Raw genomic sequence first — 21,962 nt, 5'->3', positions numbered from 1 at the left:
AGATGGCAGTCAGCTTACCCTCCATTTTGTGCGTTACGTCAAATATACAAGTGTCCTCCAGCGCAGGATTGAAAATGGGTGAAAGGGGGCGGGAATCCTCGCTGCTAGCTACTACCCAGCAGTTTTTATTGTAGTGAACTAAGATTAGCTACACGCAATTTAGAAGGGGCGTTGGACTTGTGCACTTATGTACAACACAAGATAAAATTGAAATTGCTTAAAATAACTTTTTTTCTGGAATTGGCGTGCCATGTACAAGACAGGCCAAATGGCGTTGGGGCAGTTTTAACCATTTTGAAGGCATTCAGAAATATTTTTTCTGGATCTGAGAATAATACATTTAAGAAAATACCTTTGGCGTGATTTCCGCGAACTGCAAGCCATTTATTTAGCAAACGAACTAGGGCACGTATCTTAAAGCTACGAATCTAATTTTGTAATGCAAGCAGTTATACAAAATGGATTGATGGGAATAGTTTTTTTTAATCCACTACGCCCAAAAATATATACATATCCAGTGATGTCTTAAGAAAATGGACCTGTAAATCGTACGAAGAGGTGTTAAATGAGAAATATACCCTCTTTCGATACAGCTCATTCGGTCTAAAATGACCCAGATTACACGCTTAAAAATCTGAAGGTTGCCCCTTATGAAATTTCTGCCTCATTTTCATCTGACCGGCCAATTTATCAAATGAATACTGAAATGCATCTACATCACATTTTAGAAGCTATGAAGAATAGACCACGGCCATTCTGATTAACTGACTGGGAAGACACAGGCAGGCGGCAGCACAATTCGACTAATTCATTCATATGTGATGTTAGCCTGCGTAAATAATTAGTACATTTGACTAATGTTTCTCCAGTAACATGAATGTTGCAAAATTGCATATATTTGCGAAATTTTGTTAAAAACAGCAGGACTCGGTAAGATGGAACACGCTCGCCGACGCGCTGTACGGCCCTGACGTGCCACACCCTGAAATTGCAGAGAGCTCAGCGCCATTTTTCTTTGACTACGCCCAATTAAGAGCATGAATCAGTACCAGGTGGCTGTGCGTAAAAGTGGAACAATAAATAAATTTCCGTGTTAGCGAGAAAAGCACGTTTCGGTAAATATTCACCTTACATGAAAAATAACTGACAGCCACTTTCGTGTACATTAGATAGTACAATAGATGTTTGAATAATACATCTGTGTATATGGACAATTTTACTCCAAGCATGTAACATAAAATATGTTCTTGCAATACCATCATTAAATGAAATGATAACTTCTGTCTATCCAACACATTCACAGGATTATTTGCAACAGAACAAACTAAAAGTGTGTTCTTCATGATACTAGTTTTTGCCTAATGCAAATACTTAATATGTTTAAATTATATATTTTTATTTTATTACAACGTGTAATCTCCCTTTAATCTTAGGTAAAGAGATTTAACGTGGGATTCCTTTCGAATTATAAAAAGAAAAACGCTGTCGCACGGTGTGCTTGCAAATATTAGAAGCATTCTCAGTTTCGTTTCCTTCTGTGTTGCAGGACTAAGGCAGTTCCAGCAAGCTTGCTCCACTATGCTAAACCCCCCAGGCGAAGGGGATCGCTTCAGCTTCACATTCACGGAGGAGGGAAACGTGCCTTCATTCATAAAGTCTGTAAACTACTGCAGACTACTACAGTGCCGCGAAAAAGGCGGCGCCCGAAGACACTGCACCGCCCACTCAAGAGAGCCGGAGAGAATCAGAGAAAGAGAGGGAGGGGGGAAGAGAGGGAGGGAGTGTGAGAGCGGAGCTCAGACAAGCACTCTCGCAGTGTTAAAGCGCTGTAAAGGCAGCTAATAAAAAGTTAAGGGAAATGGAAAGAGCTGGGTTTCTCCTGCGAAGTCGTGTTTTAAAATAATGCCACCTGGTTACAAAAAACTAAATGTCCCATTTTGAAGCTCTAAGCCGATACTTAAATAGGTACCTGTAATAACAGGACTGAAACACGTGACACGTTTAAAAATTCAATGTGTCCTACAAAATTGCATAGTAATAATATACACAAATGTATAAGTAATTAAGAACTGTAAGAATCTTTCTGTAAGGACAATAATAAGGCTCATACGTTTTGCTGTCCGTCAACCTCTATAGAAGATATTTAACCACATAAAATGACTTACATTCCTGAAACTACAAATCATTATCACCGTTGTAAAGGTCATTTTCAGCAGTCAATCTTCAGGCAAAGTGCAACACATGGTATAATAGCCTAATCGAAGTTTGATCATTTACCTTGTTTTTGATCATGTAAAAAAATAACCTTTTTGCTTTTACATGAAACCAGCCAATTATCCAATTCATCCAGAATGCTGCACCAGAGTCCTCACTAACACCAAGAAAACAGAGCATATCACACCCCAGATCACTGCACTGGCTTCCTATGCATCACAGGATTGATTTAAAAGCATTATTACTTGTGTACAAAGCACTAAATGGTCTCAGGCCCAAATACATTTCTGGTTTACTCGAACTTCATGATACATCCGGAACCCTGATGTCACCTGGGAAAGGTTTACTATGTGTTCCCAGAATCAAGACCAAGCAAGGTGAAGCAGTGTTTAGGTTCTGTGCTCCCTGTCTGTGAAACAAGCTGCTTGAAGACCCGATGGCTGCTGAAACTGTCAGCTCATGTAAATCAAGGTTTAAAACATTACTGTTTGCTGCTGCTTTTCAATACATTAAACCAGTTTAATCATACACTGTGACAACAACGTAACTTCTTTTCAGTTAATTATTTAGGCTTTCGGGCTGTTTTGTCCATTAAATATGATTTTAATGTCTTTTATTTAAACATATCCTTCTGCCTTTGTAAAGCACTTTGAATTGCCTTGTGTCTGCATTGTGGTATAGAAATGAACTTGCTGTGCCCAAAGCGTCGACAAATTATACTAGAGATTATAAGAAGTCCAGTTAACTACTATGGAAAAAGTGAAATAAGGAAAATGTGATTTTTTTTTTCTTTAAACTAAAGAGAGAAGAAATATAGAAACACAAATAAAACAAGTGAATTTGAACATAACTAAACAGCTACATAAACGATTTACTAATAAGAACATCAAAAAATAAGAAAATCGAAAATAATGGATGAAGTCATCTTTCTACCTAATAACTCTACATTGTAATTAGGAGGGTCTGAATACTCCAAAAATAAAGTTCACAGAATCAGTTATGAATAAAGTCTTTCCAAAATTTGCTTCCACAACTTTTCATTAAAAATAAATGACGATTTTTCAAATAATTCTTGTTTTGGCTAATATATAATGAATACATACATGCAATGGCTAAAACAGAAATACTCATTAGCTACCTAATCAGACTATAATTAAACAATATTTATGGCTTTGCTGTAACAATCACTCCAGAACTCAGATTAAAAGAAATATTTTCTTCTCCCTGAATCATATGGTATGACATCAAAAAGAACACTTAAAAAGTCTATTTTGGAAGGAAGTTAGCAAAACAAAACAGTACATATTTCATGTCTGGAACAGTTATCACCCAAGCCTGTTTTGTTCATAAATCCAGGAGTTAAAAGTTTATCGACTTTATAGACAGCTGTAAGTTTCATCACTGAAAACTATGTATTTATAGCACAACTTCCTTTGTCACTTTTCATGAGTAACAAAAACATAAATCCCACCCTGTCTCTTTAAGATACTACACATTACTCTGTTCGTGACCATGGAAATGATAAAAAATAAATACACAAATACACTTAAAATTATTATTCAAAATCTTATCTTCTACTGTACATTTGAAATCTGATGAACTCTGATATTATTAACAAATGCTTCATTACATCTAAATACAATTTTAAATGTACATATAAGTGCAAAATTCTATAAAATGTTTGATTTCATTTGAGGGATTACTCTGGCTTGACCAGAACAGTAGTGGCTGTTGTGAATCCAAAATCCCAAAGACTTAAAATCACACAAGATACATAAGATCACACAAGTTCTACTGTGGGATCGCAAACTGCTAATCATACCTTTGCTAAGACAAAGCCTTATGAATTCATCGGAACTTTAAAAATGTCTAAGGCAGATGGGTCATGGACTAAATCTACAAAATCTTAACTGTAATACACATTCCTCAATCATTAAGATACAAACATTAAATTTCATTTTTGGGTAAATCTGAAAATTTGCTCTCAGCTGTTTCTCTACTGACATAAGAATTACTTGGCAGGATATGAATGAATGGGATTGGTGTAGTAAATTATTTGTATAAATGAATGAGAATTGCTATTCAAATATCACCAGATCTTAGTCAACACACTATTTTTAATGAGGCAAATAAATATCCTTTCATTCAGTGATTGAAATGTTAATTTAAAAGTATTAACAAATGTTCTTTTTTGCCAGATTTATGTTATGAAATGTCAGTATCATTTTAAAATGTGATCTCAAGAATTTATATTTTGAAATAAAGTCAAAAACACAACCTGATTTTTAAGATAAGAATGTATACATTAAAACCAGAATTCTTTATCAAAATATCCATTAATTAGTTTGCTGAACAAATTTTGGACCATGAGAAAATGCACACATATCCATATTGTAAGAAAATTTGTATTTGTTCACTAATAAATGCTGTAACTGAAATCACATTTCTAAACCTAAAATACAAAACTGCAAAAATGTAAAACAAAAAAATCCTGCATAAACACTTATCAGATAAAATTACTTCTCACTGTAATTTAGGAAGCTACAACTATTCAAGCGCAGTATTTAATTTTCACACATTTTTGATTGATTTAGAAAGCAGTCTCCCAAAAATCCTCTTCAAAAAGGTGCGGAATAAAACAAACTTAATTTTTTAAAAAGAACCAATAAGCTGGAACGAAATAAAATACACTTCCATGGAGAAAAGGACTGACTACTGGTTAAGAAGAGTCACATGACTAGCATTTACTGCTGTGGCAGGAGTCGCACATGGACTGGAAGTAGGGGTATACCCACTCTCTTTCTATACACTCTATGTTTGTGGTATATGTGATAAGCACTGTGACCACAGTAGCACAAGCCTGATTTAAAAACATGTGACCCAAACACTTGAAGGACCAGTTATACGTGAAGGAAAAAGAGCCATTTCTGAAGGCAATTCTGCCATGAACATATAGACCTATCGCACTTGCAAGCGCACACAGTGTTACAGAAATTGATTTATATACACCAAAGCCCCCTGTTTATCAAATGATATATTTAACTGTAAAGTCATTTAAAAGCATCGGGTAAAAATACACTCACCTGATTTGTTATAAATAACCAGGTACTTGAAACTATAAAGGACCTTTGAGACTTACAAAGAATGGGGGAATCTGGCCTAGATTTTATTACAACTCACAGATATGATTTCAAATAATTAGTGCAAACTTTTTTTAAAAAAAGAAGCCTGGTAGCGTTTGTTTCTAGAATACACCGTGCTGTGCAGTAACATCAAGTTTGTAGGCAAAACTCCTAAAAACATATTTTCCCAATCTATATCTCGTGCAATCAAGCAATCCTATACCATATTTTAGTCTGAATATTTACCTTTTTATATTCAAAGAGAACTATGAATTATGTTATAAACCTTAGCATTCATATTAACTACAATTACAGAACAATTAGAGCTGCATTATTCTTTGGCGAGAACAAGACATTGGACAATGATGCTAAGGACAAGAACTAACTGAGAGTCACAGTCTGGTTTAATTGTGATGTTTGGGGTGAGCTGGTGCAGGGTAAAAGCGTGGCTCCTGTGCGCGGGGGAGGGGAACTGGCAGGTGGGGGAGGGGAGATCAGGCACTCCCTATTCAAAAGAACCCACTTCACTGACTGAACATGCATCATTTCCAGCAAACAGTGGCCTGTTTGATTAAAAAACATTGTTGAGTCTATGTTAATTGTTAAAATAAGTTTTATGCAAACAATAATACATAATAAACAACTGATATAAATATGCCTAGTTCTACTGCAAAATTAAGTTTGAGGCGATGATTTAACAATAATCTGTTAAAAAATCATATATCTGGAATCAAACAAGTTTTGCACCGAAGTTCGATATTTTTAACCCAAGCATTAGTCTAAACACAGGTACAGCAATTGGCATATTGCAAGTAATTTTACTGTGCTTGTTGTTGCATTATTGTTAGTTGACAGTCATAAAAAAAATAAAACAGATCCGGTTAAAAGTAATTTGTGAGCAGTTTTCTTTCTTTCTTTAATTTTAAAACATAGGACACCAGATAGTTTTGTCAAGAGATCGTGAAATTCTCACGCTCTCTAAACAAATGTTGCCCATCATCTACATTTTAGGGCCATCATGCAATGTTTCACAAATTTACTATGACTCTCGCCGTATTTGTTACATTTTACTTGTAAATACTTTTTTCTTCAAATGAAGAAGTGTATCAGAAAACATACTCCAGTCAATCCACCCCACAATTATACCACATATGTAACTAGAATACTCCATCGACAGTCAACTGTGCACAACTGATAAACAGTGTAAAACCCTAAACCTAATATTATAAGATGTCTTTCTTTTGGGATTAATTAGATATTAAATCAAATGTTTAAAAAATACTTTACAATAAGATATGGGGAGAACTTTAGTAATGTTCACTACCAGATTTCACTTACGCTGATGTGTGGAACAAAGGTGTAATCTCTGGTGTGCAATTTCAACATAAAAGACACTGATTACAAAGAGGAAAATGGGAAGTTCTTTAAAAGACGTCGGACATAGTTCTGTAAATAATAAATTAAAACTACAAAAAGTAAATGAAAATCAACCTATTAAGATTTATTTTCTTAAACGTATATATGTTGAGCTGAGAATGCACAAAAAATGGTAACTTATTGTTGCTATAATCTTTCTAAGGCTTTTGAATGCATCATTGGTAGAGATGTGCTGTACTGTTTACGGCAGGTCGGACATGATGTTCTCCAGCTTTATTCATGCAAACCAATCAAGCACTTAATGATAAGTGTGTAAAAATATCTAACTAAATTAATTAAATAATTAACTTTTCCGTGACTTTTCTAGTCGCCCATGTTATTACTGGATTATTTGAAAACCAGTACAAAACGATTAAGATAGCACACCGTTTCCCATTATACAGAGTATGACTAAGTTGTGTGTTGACTATAGGCATCGTTAGGTCCGATCATTCAGGGCTATAGCACTAAGTATTTTAAGCCTATAGCCCCAAATATTTTAGCCCTGATGCCAATCTTCCTTCAAAAACAAAAAAGGTAAACCTGACTTAGCCCCTGATCATTCCGATATTTAAAGACTTCCTTGGTGTTGACTGCGTACTTGTGTATCTCTGCCCTGTTCCTTATGCTGCCTGGGACAGGCTCTATGACCTTGCCCACGACAGGCAGTTAGAAGATGGATGAAACGGAGAAGGGTGGATGAAATGTTTCTCATTATTGCCCACATTTTACTCCTGTTTTCACAAGGCATATATTGCTAGCAGCAAAATAAGAGGAACACATCCTTATATCTTTCCGCTTACGTCAAGGAAAAACGTCACAATTATTTGATGCTTCAAATTTAAAGATCGCTCCCTATAAGAACACGTTCTGATGATCTAACCATCACAGAAAGCCTCCCGAAAAACATTCTGAAGGTGCAAATCCATTCTCCTAAGTAAAGGCAGTACACAACCCAAGGAACTATAGTTAAAACACATGCTTGGTGCCATAAGGCATAGCCTCACACTTTCTGGGAGTGGAACTTGACTATCTTCATGGCTTCAATGTGCCCAGATTCTTTAATGAAGTCTAAGAAATTCAATAAATCTTTGATGTAACATCCTTTCTTTATTATGGGTCCATAAGCGTATTGTCTTTGAAGTCAATATACATTCTACTATTTAACTTAAAATGTATTTGCAACTTCTAACCTCCAAATGTCACTAAAACCAACGTCCTCTAAGAGGGTATCATTAGATTTTTTTACAGAAGTCTTTAATTGACAATGAAGATTGTTTGTAGCACATTGTGTCAAACAGAATTTGTCTGCCATCATAGCTGTTTTGATGTAAGACATATTCATAATTCAACGACTACAGGGTTACACACCGACACACATACAGCACTCTAATACAAACACAGCACAAAATATCATGTGTTCAAGAGCCACCATTTTAACCCTTGGTTTCTTATATGTTAAGTAACTTACACCTAATCCCATGTGACATTGCTAACACTTCCAAAAGACATTTGTATTGAGGGAGTCAGAATGCATGTGACAGTGTTCAGAAGCTATTGAGCCACCCATGCTAGCAGAGATACCAGGATATTGGGACTGAGCCCCTTTAAAAACAGGACAGATGGTTCGAACCAGAGTGGAGAAGGAAGATACATGAGCGTTGGGGGTTTCTTAAAGAGACAGTGTACTTCTCATTCCTTGTGATATTTATACTCATACATATATATTCTTTCTCACAAGGTATTTAGGTCTGAAATATAACTTTTCATAAGATGCACTCCTCTGTATTACAATAACTATGACAAGCATTTAAGTAATACGAATGAAGCACCAGATCACATGACTACATAAGTATTTATCCTTATGTATGTGTGTTTATTGTGGATTTTTTAACATGCTCTACCCCTGGCAGGACACATCTAACCATAAATACATCATGCATGAATAATAAGACCTAATTTAATTAAATTTAATTACTTATAACTGTATCTTGTGGCTCCGTTACTTTCCCATTTTTCTCAAACAATATTGTCATTGTAGGCTGAACAACAATTGTTCAGGTAACTCCAATATGATGCTTGTTGTTTGAATAATTCCAGCCGAACACTGCAGGTTTAATGGTTACTGAAAATGGAAGATAGCATTAAAAACACTGAGTAGCCTAAGGTCTACCTTTTCACCACATTGAACAATGTAAACTAACATACATTCAGTTGGTTACTCAGGGGTTTTCATGTAGTTTACCATTTACAAATAAAGAGGCTGAAAAAGAGAGCAGACTGTCACTTCTGAAACAGAACACAAGTGGGTAAAACGTGTATAAATAATGCATTTCCCACCAAATGAAAATAGCAATTTACCCCTTTCTTTCATGTCTTTGGGAAAACTGCTTCAACACAACTGTGTTAGCAGGCTGCTCGTGCAAACGAAATATTCATTACTAAAGTTGAGACAGGCAATTGTGGAGGGGGAGGAGGACGTAGGTGAAGGTCTGCTTGAGAAATGCCCAAAAGCCCTAACTGTCCATCATGTGACTTTTCTTATTTCAAATGCAGCATGATCAAGACCAATATTACCTAAACTTTACTGCATATTGTCACTGTGTCAGTGCATGGCTACACGATCACTTTTGAGATCTGAATCGTTCTTGCACAATGGCTGCAGTGTGAAACTTTGAAAATACCACACAGGCACCAATAATTAATCTGGCTGTCCTACCATCTCTGCTGTCAAAGTCCACTACAAACTAAGATTAATCAACCTTTTTTCACTATGCTATATCACATCAGAAGATAATGATACCTGTTGACAATTCGGCATTATAAAACTAGCATTATCGGTTCACTGACTCATTGCTACTTCCCAAAAGATTAAGTTGATAAATCAGAATTTTGCACAAACTTTCAGAGAATACATTTTAAAATCTGAGTGTTCAGACTTATCAGGAAATTAAGTGAATTGTGATTTTTTTTTTCAAAAGACGCGTACCTTTTCCATCACAAACCAAGCTGCTGCAGAATGGCAAGCTGTTTAATAAAAAAACAAATAAACAAACAAACAAACAAAAATAATAGCAATAATAAAATGCCCTGTCTCACTACATGGTCCTTCCTTCAGTAAACTACGTGATCAATATGTTCATCATCAGCCTGTAAGTACTATCAGATCAGTCTGAAGATTCTCTTACCGTTTATTCGGATGTCAGACAAAAATACTATTCACAAGCAAGGAATCAAGTCATCATATAAGCATGCAGTAAGTGTGCAATGTAGGCCTAATTATATATAAATATTTTAGCTCCATCATGAGGTCTAAACTTCATTTTCTCACTGACATTCAAGTATTTGGATAGTCTGCTACGAAAGGAGGAAAGGTCACAGCGGCCACAAAGCCAAGGTTAGTTTCATAAAGTTTAAAATACTTTATTATATAATGTATTTTAAATACTTAGTCTGCAAGCAAAATACAGCTGTCGTTCCTCATAGATTTTTTACCACCAATAGCGCTGAATGTTCTTTTCCTCATTTTGGCCACTACTAATACTATCACACCCACAAAACACACTATTCTTTGGGTAGTAAATGACGGCAAACACACACTCTCTTACAAATAATAGATATGAATTCATGATACATTAGAAACCACGTCGTGCCACCTGAATAGTGAAATAATACATTTCATTTCAAAATGCATTTTCTTCCCCCAGAATGAGGCAAGCAGCTAAACAGAAAGCATGAAACTCACCAACAGAGCAAACTTCAAAGAAACGGACAACGTCACATATTATATTTGAACAAATAATTCCATAAACACGCCAGTAAGTAGCGTAGAGTCATTATCGCAACGTTCTGGCTACCGTCATAATTACTACCATGGCAGAAATACCTAAATTTGCTGAAGCACATTTGATTAGGAAACATTACATAATTTAAAATAACTAGTATAAAAGTAAAAATGCGTTCGACTCATGATCCAGGAATAACTATCTACGTTTATGAAGTGAAAACGAATACTATGAACACAGGAATTACCAATACGACTGATTCCAAGTGTGACTGCCTTAAATGCTAGTTAATTAGGCATAAAAAATATATATACACATAACAGCAATGTACCTAACACAAGACTTGCGGACCAGTCACTTATCATTTGTGTTACCCGGACTATTAGGTTATTGTCATGATTATACGCATGTATGTATGTATGTATGTATGTATGAAAGCAGACACACACACACATACACACATACATATATATAACTTTGGAAAGAACTACAGGGAGGGAAGGATAGAGAAGAGAGAGGGGAGGGGACAACTAGGAAGTATAGTGTGGGGGAGGGGTGAAAAACTATGGTAAATTCTTTTAATGAACACGCAGCCATTTTATTTTTTTTTCATTCGATCTGTTGTTGATCCAAAATATTTTCCAAAATCGATTTTGTACAGTAATACAAAACGTTGGTGGTGATTTTAAAACATGTAAGTTATTTATTTACAAAGCCCGTGTGGTACGGCGAAAAGCCTTGAATGAGGCCTATGTGGTCATTTAAATCTAAAACGAAGAAAATGTTTCATGAAAAAACGTGAGCTCCAATAAAGACATCAAAGACGCTCTCCACGTAATTTTTTGCGTATTTATATACGCATATCTAACATCTAGGCCCAGAACATCGCACAGGCCTCCACAGAGCCACGTGAATGTTCATAGTCTAACACTTACATAATTATACTAACATGTAAACACCTTTACGACTAAATATGATAGTATTTGAACAATGTGACGTGTCCTAACAAACTTTCGACCGGCAGGAGAAGAGAAATGAGTGATAGAATTGTAAATACCATTGATTCAAACGGCTTCTCGACAAGGCGTAAACTAAAACTACGGACTTGCGCAAAATATCACCCTTATAACCGTTTAACCAATAACTTGCATTTTTGCTACTATATTGCATAAAAGGAGGATTCTGTGTGAAATGTATTTGTGTAAAGCAAAACAAATCAATGTTTTCACTGTGAACAGGCACTCCTTCAAATAAATGAGTAAACAAATAAATAAAGAAAGAAACGAATGGATAAATAAATAAATAATGTTGTCTGTGCATGGTTGGTGTAGGCCCAGGCTTCACAAGGGATTCGTCATTTCGACATTCATGCATTCTGAAATAATTAAAATGTTGAATAAAAAGAAACACGTACACACACACGCCCATACATACATACATGAATATCCAGGAACAACATTTCGCGTTAGTTCTGAAACTAAAAAATTGGCCTTTACCTTTGTTTCTTGGGGACAGAATGCTCGACCTCAATACATTTGCCATGCAGTTCCACTTTACCTGAAAAATAAATGTTTGAGATAAAAGTTCAACCGTATTCTACCCCCATCATCGAAAATATTTAATCTGTAACTGAACACTTACTGATCAATATCAATTATTACTTTGCCGAAACACTACGCTAAGTGTAAAGTTCCTGCGTCCGTCAACTTTGTGATGGATTATGTATCATACAAAAAATTCATACGGCATGCGTAACACAACACAAATATGAGCCTTATAAAATAGAACGTTCATGTAGCTTTGCATTTATTTCAGTTATTTTGTGCTGTTTATTTTAGTGTGCAAAAGCCTAAAACAACATTTTAAATTTCCAATGTAATGCTTATAATAGTAGTAATTCTGGATTCCAGGCATTTATTGTAACATTTATGATATAATTAAATATGCTACTTGCTTGCCCTAGGTTTGGTGGAGATCTATATTGTAGTACAGGAACAGCATGGCGACCTTCGCGCTATATGGAACACACATCACACGCTACATATTCACAAATCATGGACATTTTACTAATTCATACACCTCTCAGGATTACAGCAACAAATCTGAAGGTAGAATCTTAGACTAAAACATAAAAGAAACGTGTAATCTCACTGATATATTTGTAAAACATGCATAGGTAGATAGGTAACCAACGGATTTCCTATCTGTCGCTAATGGCCTTTTATCCAAAAGGGGGAGGGGTACAATTGAATTCTATAGCTTGAACGATGATACCGATTGTAAAACTTCAGTAAAGGCATTGTGAAATACTAAGTACACTACTATGACTGCAAAACTATGTCCTACAACCATTTTATGTTCCATATATGTTCCGTCTAAACAGATACAACCGACCAAGGAATATACTCTATTAGTACAGTCTTTTACAGAATAAGTCAATCTTGTTACGCCCCCCACCCCCTTTAAAAGTTGAGTGTCATGTCGGTCACCTCACGCTGAGATTTTAGACACATTCCTTGGAATAATCAAACAATTAAAAAAGAATAATATTTATTCTCTAGAGCAGTCATTTCCATACTCTCGCGTCTTCAAAATACTCAAAACACGGGTGACGAGAACCAGCTAAAGTTAGTCAAAGGGACACGCTTTACGAATTAGTCCCTTATACATTCTGTCCATTTTATAACATTACGTGAAATGAATACTTCCATTATAATTTAAGCATATCCAGTTACTTACCCGAAAATGTTTCAATTGCTTTCATAGCCCATTGGTCATCTGGACAGTCAACAAACGCATAGCCAGTTTTAAGTAGAAACTGTCCAGAGAAAGGAATCTTGCAGTCTTCAAAGACTTTTACCAAGTCTTCTGAAGTCACATTTTCACTCAGATTTCCAATGTACAACTTGTTCATGTTGAAGGATGAAACCACGGTAGAAGTCCACCGGCAAAATAAAAAATAAATAGCAGTAAAATTGTTTAAAAGACGCCAAAATAGTAGAGTCGATGAGATAAATAGCCAATCCAATTTGTAATTTACACGAATAATGAAACAGAAATATATTTTTTAAATCCAAATAATGATCAAAAGTTGTAAATGGTAATATGGTATGACTTAGTCTCTGCAAGATCTTAGAATAGTGGCGGAAAAGCGACAATGTAACACCCTTAATTGGTAATCGCACACTGTATCTGTATTTTAGCTTGGATTAATCCGACTGGTATGATGGTGGTAAAAAAAAAGTAGCACGGCTATGGCGGGATCAGAAGAAAAAAAAAATTTCCTCTCTCGCTGCCCCGAAACCTCGAGTTGTACCCAACACCGATCCTTATGCTTAATGACGGCACCGCCTCTAAAACGATCTGGAAAAAAAATACTCATTTTTTTGTTTGCGAAGAGGAAACCACGTGGTCTCGGAGTACCGACGGAGGGGTTGGCCCTCAGCAGCGAAGGAGAGGGTGGGTGTGCGAGTGCTGTAGTATGCCGGCTGACGACGTAAAAGCTGGGTTATGTCCTGTAAACCACCCACATGTAGTGCACATATACGTGAGTTTACATATTTATTAAATGTGTCATCAGAGCAAATAAAAATGGTAAGCGTGTGTTTTTTATTAGAAAGCGGCGAGCTGTGTGATGGCCAATGAAGGGTCTCGGCAGGGATTGTGCGCTGGTTAATATTCATACATCTTACTAGATAAGATATTTAACCTGAAAAGTACGAAGGAGTGTTTTTTGCCTACTGATAATACTGTTAAAATCTAAGTCATGAACTGAAATACCAATTTGTCAAAAAAGTAGTGCGACTCTAAGCATTGATTAACATTTGACTGCTTAAAGGGTTTAAATGAGTTGCAAAACGTGCAAGAAATGTGTAGGCCAACGTTTCCAGTCATATCCTAGTGAAAGTCATGCACATCTGACGAAAGCTATATTAGTCTAGTGAATGTAACACACATCTGACGTTAGGTTGTATTAGATATTTCAAATATTTTTTCTTTCTTCATTTGAAGGTCTAATGGTGTTTTCGCCAATGAATGATTGGAGTTGAATTTAAGAAAATGTCCGAAACTCCCGCTGACACGAATGGCCCCTTCCACTTCCCTACTTCTGAAGACAGTCAGTTACATGAAGGCCCTCGGCAAGATTTACAACGTGCAGTAGAAGCTCGTTTGTTCATGCTTCCAAGCAGCTCGGAATCTCGGAAACTACGCAGCAATACGACTTCTCGTCGTCTTCTAGTTCATCCGTGGTTTGCTACTGGATTACATTTACCAGGCTGATAGCGTCTTTGACGGCAGAGAACATTAAATGCAGAGGAATAACCTCAGATATATATGTCGTGTTTTGTTCTACACGGTCTTTGCATTTCAAAATGGTGGTACGTGAGGCACCAGGCCTGCAAGGGAGCTGTGCAGCTTGCTGGCGTCCACGACGGCGAGGGACAGTCCCTGCTACGCTTGCAGGCGTAGGCTACTTTTGTGTGTCGTTCTTTTCTGTGCTGCTGTCCTGAAATTAAATTTGAAGTACAAATATGCACAAGAGATTAAATAGTCTCTCTTATCATTAATATATACTAATAGTAGATCATCGTTTCCCCCAGATGTTATTCTTTTTTGCTCAAAATAATTATCAACGTGTTTCAACAGGTTGATTCTAAGAGTATATAGTTATACACTTCATCTGTTTTTTTACGCGAAACATCAGGTAAAATATTTTTGGTGGTAATATGTATTTTAATGTGCTTTTAGTTAGAAAGATAATTATACGTGAACATATTGAGTGCAAAATTAACATGTTAAATGACGATAAGGAGCCACGTTTTCCTTGTTCTTTTATAAACGCTCACGTTTAGCTAAGTCTGTATAGGAAAATCATGTGTTTTCGTAACTTAAGCAAGTTATAACCTCTAGAGGGAAAAGAGCTACTTCAAGTTTTATCAAATGAAAACTCTTTACATAATGAATGTGTAAAGCTATTTTTGCTTGGTCCATGTAAAAAAAGATGAGTATTGCAAATGGGAATTCCTGCGTTTGTTTCAAAGGCATACTGATATTAGAGGGGGTGATACTGCACTCAGGGGACATCACAACTAATACTAATAGTTGGGAAAACTTCAAACATTAGTGTGCCTTGGAAATTTACTGTCATTGATGCCTGAATTTTTCAGGGTGATGCAGCAGCAGTGGTTATCTGTTTAGTATTTTTTTCTTTTTATGTACTAGAGAGGTGCTGGAGAGTATTGTATAATACAGAAATCCACCTCCGTCGACACGCCACTGTCTTGTCAGGCCCTGTTGATTGTATCCCAAACATAATTTTGAACAAGTTTGAGCAAAGCATGTTATCTTGTATGTAACTCACGTAAAAGATAAAATAGTCTTTCATGTAGAAGCCACATTGTTTAAATGTAATTTTATTAAATAAAAGTTGATATTCTTGTTCAGGTAAATGCTAATTTATGTAAGATATCTTTGTTTAGTATAATTGTTTTGTTCAAAAGTACTGGTATAAACCCCATGACCCTAACCAGGGTAAATGGTTAGGAGATGGGTGGACGGTAAGAGTATAAATTGGTATATCTGTAGTGGTCAGATGAATCTCTAAGAAGTACAGTAGTAAGGATATCTTTTCAGATCAAAGTATCTTAAGGACTATGGAATAAATAAGTACTTCAATCTTTACACCAGATTCACATTTTGATTTGCATGTGTTTTTTGGACAAAAATGTCTGTTAAATAAATGTACATTTTTTAAATAATATATACTGTAATATAAAAATATGAATACAGTTGCTCTGCACTTAAATACTGCCAAATCGTAACATTAATACTGAACAACAGTAGTGACTTTGAATGAATTCCAAGGGCTGAATCAGGATTCTTTATCTATCTATCTATCTATCTATCTATCTATCTATCTATCTATCTATTCAAATTTTTATTCACAATACACACTAAGTCTGTAATATTTTGTGACGTATGTATTTACACAACAAGTTTCCCTGAAATACTACAATGCTTGTGCCACACACAAACCTAATAGTGTACAGGTGTGATTAAGTCACTTAAAATGCATTCTGTAGTGTTTAGATAGAATTGTGCAATTTGTACATAGATATGAAACTTAGAGTCATTGGATGCTAATTGGTTATTTTTATGAATGGAGAATCTCAAGGGATGTGAAGTACAATAATGAAGTTCACGTGAAAAATTCCGATTCAGTGGCTGTAGAGTCACATCCTCAGTTTAAATGGAGGTGGGGGAGGATCGGTAAGACTGCAGAAAGCAAAGAAGGCAAGAGTTTTGCTACACATGAAGGGCCAATGGTATTTTTCTTTTCCTTCCTTAGTAGTAATTATGGCGTAAGTACAAGATGTAGAAGATTCGGGCTTTAAAAAACGTCCAAAAAATGTATTTCTGTCTCAGAAATCCCGAATGCAAATATATACGTGTCATGAAGTTCAACGCTCTAGCCAGCAAGGCTCAAACCTCTCATTTTGTTCCCTTTGCTTGGGGTTAAAGAACTCCAGAGTAATACTATTCCCGTTTACGATTTTGTTTAATCAACAAATAACGGAACCGGTTACAATAATACATACGGCATACAAAGTGCAATAAAGCAACAGCTGGAGCACTTCCGTTTTATTTCTATAACAGTACTTTACCAATCTGTTACTTTCAAATGAAAAGTACAGATATTGCACCAATAAAAAACGCGCGCAAAACCCCGCAAACTCTTTTCGAAACTTTTGAAATTACGGAATATATCCCATATCTCCAAATTATTTATAGTTGATCGAAAATGGTCTTAAGCTAGAGGTGTAATTCAATTTAGAATAAATATTTAACATACAGTCATTCCACCCTTGAAGATATATGACTAGTTACATATTAAGATAAAAGCATTATGGATATATTTAATAACTTTAATATTTTACATATTTTATTATGCATTAATTACTTATCCAAAAGTGGTATATGAACATTTGTATATGTGTTTACTGGTCATTAGGTTTAACCCTTGTTTTACAGCAGGCTGGCAGACCGAGTCGTTTAATTGGGTGTGTTTTTATACCTAATATAAAATATTGCAACGTGACCTGATATTTAACATTACTCTTCAACAAACGATTCCTATTATAAATAGGCCTATTTCGTTCTGAAGTCTTTTGTTGATTTCATTGTTATTTGCAGGACTGACAAGTAGCAGTAGGTATGGTAAACTTGCAAAACAACTACAAAAATACCTACTGAGGGGACATGGAATTAGAAAACAATTAAGACTTAAACTAATTTTGAAAGATGAGTTGATTGAAATTGAGTAAATGGCTGAAACCTCGCCCCTTACGTCACAATGCATTGATAAGAGGCTACTTTTTATTTGGGTTGACTCGAATGATTCGAGAACTTTTCCTACTGTTATGCAGGCGCCTGCTACCACCATGCGGACGAATGAAGATAATACATTCTGTACACAATTCAGCTTGGTTGTTCTTCAAGAAAAATTCCAGGAGCAGAAATTTGTTTTGCTGTCGTATTATATATAAACGATTCTAGAAAAGCAAAAAAGTACGCACTTTGGCAATTCAAAAAAGTCGCTGCTCATAAATGTATAACTAGGTAAAGACATCAATTACCATACATTTCTTGTCTTCAAATAATCGCCTAAGTTATATATTGGACCTGTATGTCTTTGGAAACATTTTGCAACGTTACATCTTCCAACGTTATAAATATGAATTGCACTGTATATTAACTGTTGCGTTTATTAATTCAAATGGACAGCAAGACGTAGCCTAACAGCGGAGCTTGACTTAATATAATTTGTTTGACTTCTGCGTCAGTTTATTTAAAGGTATACTTATAATTTCAAAAAATCATAAATCACCTTTTCGCTGAGGTGTGTGAATGAAAGCTAAACGCAACAACACTTCAATTGCTTCAGTTATACATTTGCTTCGTTCAAGGAAAACTCCAAATTCATCGCTCGAGAACGAAATCTCAAAGGTACCGTTTACAGATGAGCTGTATCATTGTTTTGTAGAAATGCCTACTATTTGTACATACTCGAAATAATTAAATAAGTCGTAAACAAATAATTGATTATTTGTCAAAGTACCCGAGTTTCAGTTTTTGCGTGCCAGAGCAGAAAACAAAACTGAGCACGTTTAAAATGAAGTTATTAATTGCTCCGGTATCAAGGATGTAATATTATGAATTTATATTGTTTATAGGTATTATTCGTAGGCAAGTTCATTAATGACGGCAGTTCAATTAACATACACTTTTGGGAAATCTAATTCACATCGAAATAAAAGGTTTTAGTATAAAATCTGGTCACAAAGTAAATATAAATACTTAAATTAAACGGAAAAAACTTGATTAAGCCAACAAAACGTGGTTTGTGGCAACCGAGAAAGTACAAAGTACAGTGATTTACTTCGTTTCTTGTTTCAGTAGCAACAACCAGTAACTTTTGATGAAATTAAGTTATTAAACATCCGTGTGGGAGCTCCCATTATTCTGTAGCAAATAAGTATTCCATTGTAATAAAAACATTTCCGTACGATAAGGAAAAACAATGCTGATATCAAAGATATTGTCATTGCACAATCTGCACGTGCACAATTTTTTTCTGAATATCAGCGAACCAACAGCAATTAAGTGCTCGAACAAAAACCGATTATGAATAACATATTGAACAACTTATTTCTAACGATAAATAAATATTATATAAATTAAAAAAGGATTTAAAAATATGAAATGAATACGTCAGTTTACCTACAATCAGTTTCCTATTCATGTCTAGGTCAAAATTGCTGAGGAACATTTTAAATCGCCATATTTAATTCGACTTGATTTTACATCTTTTGTATGTACTTCAAAAGTGGGCTTTGAAGCATCTAGAAGAAGCGATACGCATACTTCAAAACGTATATTAGGCATAACGTGATGTGTCTGCATACTTGTATTAGCAATTATTTGTTGCAATGTTCCACAAATAAAATATTTCCCGATTAAGAAATTGGATTGAAAACTGAAGCACACATCCCCAATGTTAAAAGAGGATACTATACCGTATTGTTACACATTTTCCCCCTGTTAATAAAGTTTCATTCCATATTCCAGAGACCGGGATCATTTGCAATGGCTATACTATCACAACGCGTATGCGTGTGCTAATGCATTATGATGGGGTGACATAGTATACCCAGAAGATACTATGTGTTGCCAAGGTTGGGCTCTATATCATCTTGAACAGCGGAAATAACAGTCAGTGAATGGATTTGATGTCAATAGATGGAATTTTAAAAACTGGATCTGAACTCCACAGTTACCATTATCACAGTGATAATATATTTACATTTTAAACATAGTAAACGACCCCTAAGAGTTTGTAGGGATCAAGAAAAAAATCAGCACTGGCATTGACTGATTCTTTTTGAATGGTGAATTTAAATTTAAATAAGTAAAGGAAGAAAATCACTGTGTAGGATGCTATGGTGGTTAGGTGGATTTGAAAGTATAGAGATAGATGTATCTAAGTGGATTGAGAGGATGAGCAGTGACTGGCAGTTCATGAGAGATTGATTTAAAGGATTACGACGTTTTGTAATGGAGAATGGTGAAATGGAACCGAATAAGGTTAGGGAACAGAGAATCTGGGATAGAAATTAAGAGGGTGAAGTCAGTGAAACTCAGTGGAGTTGGTTTGTTTGTCCTAGTTGGTACTATTTTTAGGCTGATTATAAATATATTACATATTATAAGTTCTCTTATAGGTAGATGGTTTATCAATCCAGAAGGTAGTTGCAGGTTTACAGTAGCTGAATACACACAAGTAGACTGTTAAAAGACATTTAGACCTTAATAGACAGTTATGATAAATAATAGACAACTATAACCAGTAACAATGGAAGGAATGTTAGCGAACATATTGCATGGAATTCTGTAGTAACAGCTCAGAAATAAATTGCATTATTTTCATGTAATCAATTTCTGAAAGGATGAATCAGCTGAGTCACAAACAAAATGTGATAAGAAATAAAACAATTCAAATAATTTATGTGTAATTTAAGTCAGAAAAGGCTGATGTTTTTAATTTTTTATGTTAAATATTTCAATAGAGTTTTTGGCATTAACTTGACACATATTGTTTGATGATTGATTTTAAGTGGTTTGTTTAAGTATGCAGGTGATGCTGTGGTTAGCATGGGTGCTTCTCACCACTGGAAAGCAGTGTTCGAGTGTCTGCCCTGGCTCTGCTTGTGCGTGCAGTTTGCATGCTCTCCCTGTATCATTGTGGGCTTTTATCCAATTGCTAAGGTGAACTGGAGTTGCCAAATTGGCTATAGATGTGATGGGTTGGAGTCCCTTTCTGGGTAATTCCCTGTCTTGTACCCCTTGCTTCCAGAATAATCACTGCACCCATGCAACCCTGCATAGGAGAAGGAGGTATGTAAAATGAATGAACTATTTAGACTGCTCTAATGATTGGCCATCTGATAATTGGATTGGATTATATATTCTTTGTACTGCAGTGGACTTCCAGATGTGATAGAAGTCACAGTACAAGTCATTAATATACCCTAACAATTAATATAGACACACTTCAGGGCTTGAAAAGCACAAACATGATAAACTGCCTTCAAGTCTTTTATCCTTGTCGGGGAAAATGAGCTTATCCCAAGCAGTACAAAGCCCAGGCAGAACCTCAACAGGATAAAAGTCCTTGTCAGGGTGCATGAACATCCATCCATCCATTTTCCAAACCGCTTATCCTACTGGGTCCTGGGCAATTTAGCAAGTCCAGTTAGCCTCAGCATGTCTTTGGACTGTGGGGGGAAACCAGAGTTATAATATATATATATATATATATATATATATATATATATATATATATATATATATATAACAAATGATGTTTTATATGATCACACATTTTGGACAATGCCTGTTCACCTAAATAGATGTTTTTGGATTGTTAAAGGAATCCTGCAAAACAAACAGAGAACATGCAAACTACCACCTGAGTCACCATGCTGACTGAAATCAATATCATTATGCTAGACATCATCACAGATACATGTACACATGTCTCATACTTTCAATACTGGTGGTTCAAATCCAGTCTGTGTGCAGTGTGCATGTGTTCCTCTTGTGTTGCAGTGTTTCCTTTTGGTAAGTGTATAGATATGCAGTGAAATGAATTGATGTGTGGTCTACCCTGGGCGGGACAAGGCACAAGGCACATGTACATATCCATATCCAGTACAGTGCACACTGTACTGGATAAACAGCAGGGTTGGACATTTCAGGTCCAGAAGTTGAAAATCCAGACCAAGGTTTTGTTTCCACCAACCAGGTGAGACCGTGAGTTTTTATGCTCTATTCCGAATAATATGGAGGAAGCAGACGAACCACA

At 35.6% G+C, this 21,962-nt stretch overlaps 1 protein-coding gene across 1 annotated transcript in view; it reads right to left on the bottom strand.

The window, feature by feature from the left end:
* The window catches only part of igf2bp1 (insulin-like growth factor 2 mRNA binding protein 1), a 44,913-nt gene extending 31,085 nt beyond the window's left edge, over nucleotides 1–13,828 (bottom strand). Inside the window, exons 1-2 of the mRNA XM_049015716.1 lie at nucleotides 13,277–13,828; nucleotides 12,034–12,094 (exon numbers count right to left, since the gene is read on the bottom strand). Coding sequence (XP_048871673.1) covers nucleotides 12,034–12,094; nucleotides 13,277–13,451 — 236 coding nt within the window. The 5' untranslated portion in view covers nucleotides 13,452–13,828. The remainder of the gene's footprint in view (nucleotides 1–12,033; nucleotides 12,095–13,276) is intronic.
* Nucleotides 13,829–21,962: the final 8,134 nt, after the last annotated feature.

This window comes from Brienomyrus brachyistius, chromosome 5, assembly GCF_023856365.1.
Source record: "Brienomyrus brachyistius isolate T26 chromosome 5, BBRACH_0.4, whole genome shotgun sequence".
In the NCBI taxonomy this organism is placed as follows: Eukaryota; Metazoa; Chordata; class Actinopteri; order Osteoglossiformes; family Mormyridae; genus Brienomyrus; species Brienomyrus brachyistius.
Note: the sequence above shows the minus strand (reverse complement) of the source record. Positions and strands in the feature narration are given on the sequence as shown.